We start from the raw sequence: 7,500 nt of genomic DNA, 5'->3' as shown, positions 1-7,500 counted from the left end.
TTTTCTTTTTGGTCTTCTTCACTACACTTTATATATGTCATTTTACTTTCTTTCTGTGTTTTTGTTCTTTTTTTTTCCCCCTTTTTTTTCTTTTTTTCTTGTATCTCTTCTTGTAATCTCAGAGGACCAAGGAAGCCATCGTCATTCGTACATCAAAATTGAAGAGCTGCCAATGTGACATGTTGAAAGAAAGAAACGGGTCCAACGTGTATATATATATATATATATATATATATATATATATATATATGTACGTTTATACATATACACATACTCTCTGCTCTATTTCTCGTGTAACTAGAAAAGAGGCCGCAAGATAATTACTTAAGCTTTTTTTATCATGTAGAGAGAAAGAGAAAGGCATAGAGAGAGAGAGAGAGAGAGAGAGAGAGAGAGAGAGAGAGAGAGAGAGAGAGAGAGAGAGAGAGAGAAAGTGAAAGAGAGTGAGGGAATAGAAAAGTATTATACTTTAGTCACTGTGGTAGTGGTAACAATAGTAGTAGTAGTAGTAATATTATTAGTAGGAGTAGTAGTAGCGGTGCTAGTAACATTTTTAAAAGCGTATAAAATCGGACTTCGTTTAGAGTGGACGTATAAAGAGTATTAAAACAAGAGGAAAGTGTTAAAATCTGAAGATCGTATCGTTAAAAAGTTTTCTTTTCGTTTGTTTTTCTTTCTTTTTTAATGAATCTAATTAATAATCTACTTTTGTGTTGATTATAAAAAAAAAAAAAAAAAGAAAAAAATGTTCATAACGTGAATGAGATCAGGTTGGTATCCAATTTGTTTTGCTATTAATATATTATAAAATATTATTAATATAATGCGTATAAAATATAAAATATAAAATATTGAAAAAGAATAAATAAAATAATAAAAATTAATATTGATTAATGAAGAAAGAACATTTATATGTTTTATTAAAAAATAAAAAATAAAATATATATATATATATATATTATATGTATGTATATATGACGAGTTAGTTATTAATTAGTACTATTTAATTTATACATAAATAAGTACAAATTCGTATATTTATAAATGCAAATAGATTATGGAAATGTAAATGTAACATGCGTTTGTCCAGACTCAAACAGCGTAGAGATTATTTTGGCAAGCTTTTCCTAGCTCGTTTACTTTCCTTCCTTTACGTCGTCTACGGTCATTTAGCCGATTTGGCAGGGTAAACCGGACTTGGGAAAACTCAGATACTCCTATTTCCTAAACTATTTCTCAGCCATTCGTCATGCTCATCCTTGGCATCGTTTTAGCGACGTTTTACGGCGTTTTTCGTTTCTCATATCAACGTTCAACGAAGTGAAAAGCAATAATACATTGATAAGAAATACATATATATATATATATATATATATTCCTTACATTTTTATAGTTTTTGAAATATCTTTTCATGCTTCTTAACTTTAGCTTTTTTTTTTATCCCTACGTAAATCACTGTCGTTCGATCTTTTACAATTTTAAATACTATTATTAATTACATATGCATTTGATTCGAAGTTTCAAGGAACGTAAAATTTATTTTTGTAATTTCTTTTTCTTTATCTTTTTTTTTTTTGTCTCCTTACAATAACGATATTATATAAAATCAATGAAGTTCGAGGTACTCATATACGACGAAATAATATTGTGTCTGTTAGTATAAAAATTCTATGTACCATTGATAAGACGTAGAATTTTAATTGTTAGAGATTTTCTACGTATTAATATTGCATATATTTTTTCTTCGGTATGAATTAAAAAAAGAAAAGAAAAGAAAAGAAAAAAAAAAAAAAAGAAAAAAGAATACGTTCTTTCTTATCGACAAAATTAATCCTCGTATAATACCCCTTAAATTCGCAGCATCGTCTATGAAACATAGTATTTATCTGTCGGAATGATGGAAACGTCGGAAAAATTGAAAATTCCATGATCATTCGTCAATTTCATTGTTACCAATAAATAAATAAATAAATAAATAAAAAAATAAATTAACGAAATAATAATATTTCATTCTTCGAGAAGAATTGCAAAAAAATAATTCGTTACCAAACATGCTTTTGGTTTGTTTGTTTAAATAAAAATAATGAAAAGAAAAAAAGAATAAATAATACTTGGAAAAAATTGAAAATATCACCCTTGACTTCTCTCCCCTTTGTATTCGGCGACGTAACGTATGTGGAAAAAAAAAAAAAAAGAAAAAAAAAATACAATAGTTTTCGAAACGTCTGCTTAACTCCGCAACACGCAATCGTCGAAACAATGGACGTGATGTCCGAGAATCGGTTACAACGCGACCGGCCGATACAGTGGGATTGGTCGAAGGACAAAGGGCTTATCGAGGCAACGATGAACGCGTTCGTACGGTCGATCAAACGCGTTTTGTAACCACCCCGTGGAAACACCCACGAATTGCGAACTCGACGCCATTGTTCCTAACGATTTAGTATGCGTTTGCTAACTACATTCACGAATCGTACCAATCGGCTCTACCTTATCTAAGATCATGGAAAAAGCATTTGACAATTCAATGCATTCGCGACATTAAAATTGGGTTATCGCTTTGATAATAAAATCCTTTATTATCACGCGTTATTATTCGCGTTATTGTTCGTAAATCTTTAATGTGGGTTCTTTTATGCTCTTTTTTTTTTTTCTTGGACGAAAAGTAAAATTACGACGATACATATAAGAAAGAAATCCTTTCTTTTTTTCCTCTGTTTTTCTTTTTTCTTTTTTTTTTTTTTTCTTTTTTTAATCTCAATATTTCCACATTCTTTCACAAAGATAATTACTTTCTTTTCATTTTCTCAATCTATAGATAAAATATTTTTATGTTTCTATTTATTTATTTTTGTCATTTTAGTTTCTTCTAATATAATGAAGATACGACTAATTCATATTATCAATAATAATACATACATATATATATATATATAAACAACGATATTGTAACAATGACAAAATTTGATTGGAATTTATAGAATAATTCTCTGTTTAATATAAGAATAATTACATTGAGTTAATTAAACTGATGAAGCAAATATATAAGTATGAAATGTTACGATTCTCAACAATATCCCGTTAGAAATGCATTGAAGATTATTCATAGATTATTGGAAGATAGAGGTGGAATAGTACAGTACCATATTAACCGATGTTATAGTCGAAGTTTACTCTCGTAAACGAAAACCCTCCTCGCCCAATCCTACAGGATCTCGCTTTCTAATGTCTGTCTAATGCAATGCAAGCTAGCTCGGTATTATGATGTTACAAGAGAACCGTATGTATGTGAATACACCTATGAGTTGGGGACCAGCTTTAAGATCTGGAAGTAACTCTATGACGATCGACATTTATCATTTGAACGGGAAATTGCAAGCTTTGAGGAATAACAGATAAATGAATAGATAGATAGATAGATAGATAGATAGAGAGAGAGAGAGAGAGAGAGAGTATAAGCTTGTTAAGATAAATCTGAAAAGCAATATCGAAATGATATTGCATTTTCATTCAAAAATATCTTTCTAAATTTATCAAATAATTCCATGGGAGTCTGTTAAAAATTATTTTTATCTAATTAATTCGCGCTCAATATGTATAAAATAATTGATAATAGAAAAGTTTCTCTTTCTCTTTTTTTCCTTTTTTTTTTTTTTTTTTTTTTTTGTTACATTCACCTAACTTGATCATTTTCAAACTAATCCATATCATTTTAACAAATACATCATATTTACATATCCCTTTCATAGATTTTTTTATGAAAGTAAATATTTATCAAATAATATATTAACATCTTTTATGTGTGTCTGTACGCATGCGCAAGAATATTTATATAAGATATATGAACGTATAATAATAACAATAATAATAATAATAATAATAATAATAATCAATAATATAGTATTTGCAATAAAAAACAATATATTCTATTTAATAAAATAATGTTTGTTTTTTCTTTTTTTTTTCTTTTATATGTCTCGTAATCGTAATATCAAACGTAATATTTTTTACGTTTCTTTTTTCCTTTCCTATTCCTTTTTCTTTCGATTTTTCCTTTTTTCTTGTTTCTTTTTTACCATTTCTTTTCGACATCGAATCACAATAATCGACCACTCTGAAACGATTCTCTCCGCGAAGCGATAAGAAAGTTTACATTTCAGCGAGATATCATTAATTCTTGTCTTGATCGTATGCGAGGGCAATGAATATATATATATATATATATATATGTACTATAGTAGTAATAGATATCGGAAAGAAAAGAAAAACTGAGATGAGAATCAAATTATCCATATCCTTTTCTAGATGAAATTCTTATTCGAAATATGTTTCAAATTATTTGGAGTGTTGGATTTCACTTGGCTAGAGATATAAACCGATATTAATTGCTATTGCGAGTTTCTGTGTAAATTAGCTTCTCTCTCTCTCTCTCTCTCTCTCTCTCTCTCTCTCTCTCTCTCTCTCTCTCTTTCTGTCTGTTTCTGTTTTTGTCTCTATCTATCTCTCTTTCACACAATTTCTCTCTCTCTCTCTCTCTCTCTCTCTCTATTTCTCTCTTTAACTGTATATCTGTCTGCCTTGTTTATATATATATATATATATGTATGTATGTCTGTCTGTCTGTCTGTCTGTCTGTCTGTCCATCTATGTCTACCGATGATTCTTGGGTACCGAAAGTTACGTCCCTGATTGCTATTTTCGTTATGTCCGCGAATTATTTATAGCCGTGGTAAGGAACGAGCGAGCGAGCGAGCAAGCAAGCAAACGTCTCGCGTGTTCTATTCGTCCGCCATCATGAAAACTTTGCACCTTTGGATTCGTGCCGAAACTCTAATTCTCTTTAAGAGAGAGAGAGGGAGAGAGAGAGAGAGAGAGAGAGAGCAGTAAAGGGAGAGAATAACCAATGATGATTTTCCTTCTTAATCGTAACAACTATGTCGGTGAAGCTATGTATTTATGTACATAAAATTACTTATATCCATTTTCCTTAGATATTTATTCGACGATATATAAAAAATTGTATTATTTTTCACATATATATATATATATATAATTTATCTTTTTCTTTTTCTTTTTCTTTTTTTTTTTTTTACGAAAATTATATCATCATAACGATGACTAAAATTTAATTTCAGGATCAAAACGTTAGAATTAGAAAGGACGTTCGTTAAATGTCACATTAGATAGAAAAAGAGAAAAGAAAAGGGGGAAAAAAAAATAAATTATCGAAAGAAAACAATTTATACAGATTTACTAAAAGAATAAAAAAAGAAAAGGCTTAGTCACGACAAATATAAATATTTTAAGAATATTTGAAATGTACTCTCTCTCTCTCTCTCTCTCTCTCTCTCTCTCTGTTTGAAATATGAAACTTCTATTGAAGTGTCACACCGCATATCTCAGGCGTAAGCAGTTATATTTCTTTTATTCATATCAAAGTCATAAAAGCAAATGGAATTTTCTGGTCGATTCGACGATTTTCATACAGAAAATATATATATATATATATATATACATTCTATGTATTCATTTTCATATCATCTTACGTATAGAAACGAGTGGACAACTGTGTTGCTTTCATTTCTACGTATTGGTAAAAGCGATAGATAGATATATCATTATGGATTATGGTTTGACAAATGATCGAGAGAATTTGTTTATAGAAATCCATAGAGCTAGTTTCAGTGATCCCAGTGATCCTTACGTTCAAATTTTTTCGTATTTTACTTTCGATCACGTCATATCCTCCATGAATGCAATTTCCTAGTTTCAAGAAATAGCCAATTTTTAAGACGTGCTAGTGAGAAAGATAGAAGAGAATATACGTATCTTTATTCGTTACGATAAACACCTTTTAGCTTTATCATAGGGAAATAGCTTCGATATAATGTTTAACTTCCTTTCTATCTACTATATGTGTAGAGAGTCATAATCGTTCCGATTCCCTCGCGTAAGAACTATTTTCTCTCTCTCTCTCTCTCTCTCTCTTTGTGTTTCATTGTTGTTACCAAGTTCTCTCCTTGTAATGTTATCTCTCTCTCTCTCTTTCTCTCTCTCTTTCTCTCTCTCTTTCTCTTTATCTCTCAGTTTCAAACGTTTCGACCATTTACCCTTCCATTCAGCCACTAGCAAAGAGCACCTATATGATATTCGTACTGATGTCACTCGGAAAGAACAACGATTAAATGTAAATGGGTTATTCTTTGACGAATATTATGTTCTCGTGGTAATAATTAAATAAAATTTAAGATTTATCATTACATTCCTACTTAAATTATACGGAACGGTAAGGTCATACTTAACTTTCATCTCTGATCACGTTTGATAATATTTCTTCATTGCATTTATTTCTACCATCTACGTTCGTTATCTTTTATTATCTCTCTCTCTCTCTCTCTCTCTCTTTCTCTCTATCTCATGTCTCGTAATCGTCTCTTTTTCTAATTTAATAATTTTACAAAAGGCGAAGGTGTATTATCTTTGGTTACTTTTTTTTTCTCCCATTTTTTCTTTTTTCTTTCTTTTTTCCATTATTTTTTTTTTTTTTTCCCCTTTTGGTATTGGCATTTCGAAGATTTACATTCTGGAAAAGTGGAGGAATATAAATGATCGAGAAGCTTTCGTGCTTCGAAAGAGACATGAATTATGTTCCCCAATCATCGATCGGTATTTTTTTCTAATAGAAAATCAACTTGCGGGAGGGTTATTCGGTTATACAAATTAATCGTTAATATTTGTCAAATATATATAAACGACACGACGATGTTAATCCTTAATTAAATATGCATGAGGGATATATATATATATATATATATATATATTCGAGAGATTTTAAATCGAACTATTTCGATAGTAAATGATTTTTTAAGTAAGTAAAATTTTTTTATCGAAATGCGTTCGTCTTTTTTCAGTATATAAAATATTTATTTACGGAGATCATTGATCTTTCTTAATAAACATTCGGAATCGATTTAAATTGAAATCGAACAAAAAGAAAAAAAAAACAAAGAAGAAGAAAGAAAGAAAGTACAAAAATGGAAAGAAAAGGAAAAAGAAAAGATTTTCAAAGATTCGAAAAGAATCGATCGTTCGAATAGTAAACGTAAATTTATATATAAGTGAAATTTATACATGAGTATTTAACGTAATAGAAATATTTCAATGGAGAATATGAGTTCGTGTATGTACGTTGGATGTATATATAAGTATTATAATGTACGAGCGTGCGTGTATCTATGCATGTACGTATGTATATGTGTGTGTGTGTGTGTGTGTGAATATGTGTGAGTACATGTCTAAAGAGAAAGAGTGAAATAGAAAGATAATTTATACCCATGGAGATCTGGAAAATTTCGAACGAAGCCAGTTCTATACCCAACGGCCATTGTTCTTCTTTCACGGACTGAATGAAAATTCATTATCGTTTTTCACAGATTTTCGTACGGTCGATCTCGTTATTGGAAAATGTTATTCTACGCTCCATTGAATTTGTAAGATTGA

At 29.7% G+C, this 7,500-nt stretch overlaps 1 protein-coding gene across 6 annotated transcripts in view; it reads left to right on the top strand.

Moving 5' to 3' along the window:
• Positions 1-7,500, top strand: part of LOC124950576 (golgin subfamily A member 6-like protein 6) — a 20,366-nt gene that overhangs the window by 774 nt on the left and 12,092 nt on the right. The window contains exon 1 of one of the 6 annotated variants that reach the window (XM_047497484.1): positions 422-770. The exons of 3 other annotated variants lie outside the window; for them this stretch is intronic. Coding sequence is in view for 2 of the 3 variants with exons in the window: in XM_047497482.1 (XP_047353438.1) it covers positions 761-770 (10 nt within the window). In the remaining variant the exon portion in view is untranslated. Of the gene's footprint in view, positions 1-421; positions 771-7,500 lie in introns of those variants that run through there. 2 more of the 6 variants (XM_047497482.1, XM_047497480.1) reach the window with 2 other exon arrangements.

Source organism: Vespa velutina, chromosome 7 (genome assembly GCF_912470025.1).
Source record: "Vespa velutina chromosome 7, iVesVel2.1, whole genome shotgun sequence".
Lineage (NCBI taxonomy): Eukaryota > Metazoa > Arthropoda > Insecta > Hymenoptera > Vespidae > Vespa > Vespa velutina.
Note: the sequence above shows the minus strand (reverse complement) of the source record. Positions and strands in the feature narration are given on the sequence as shown.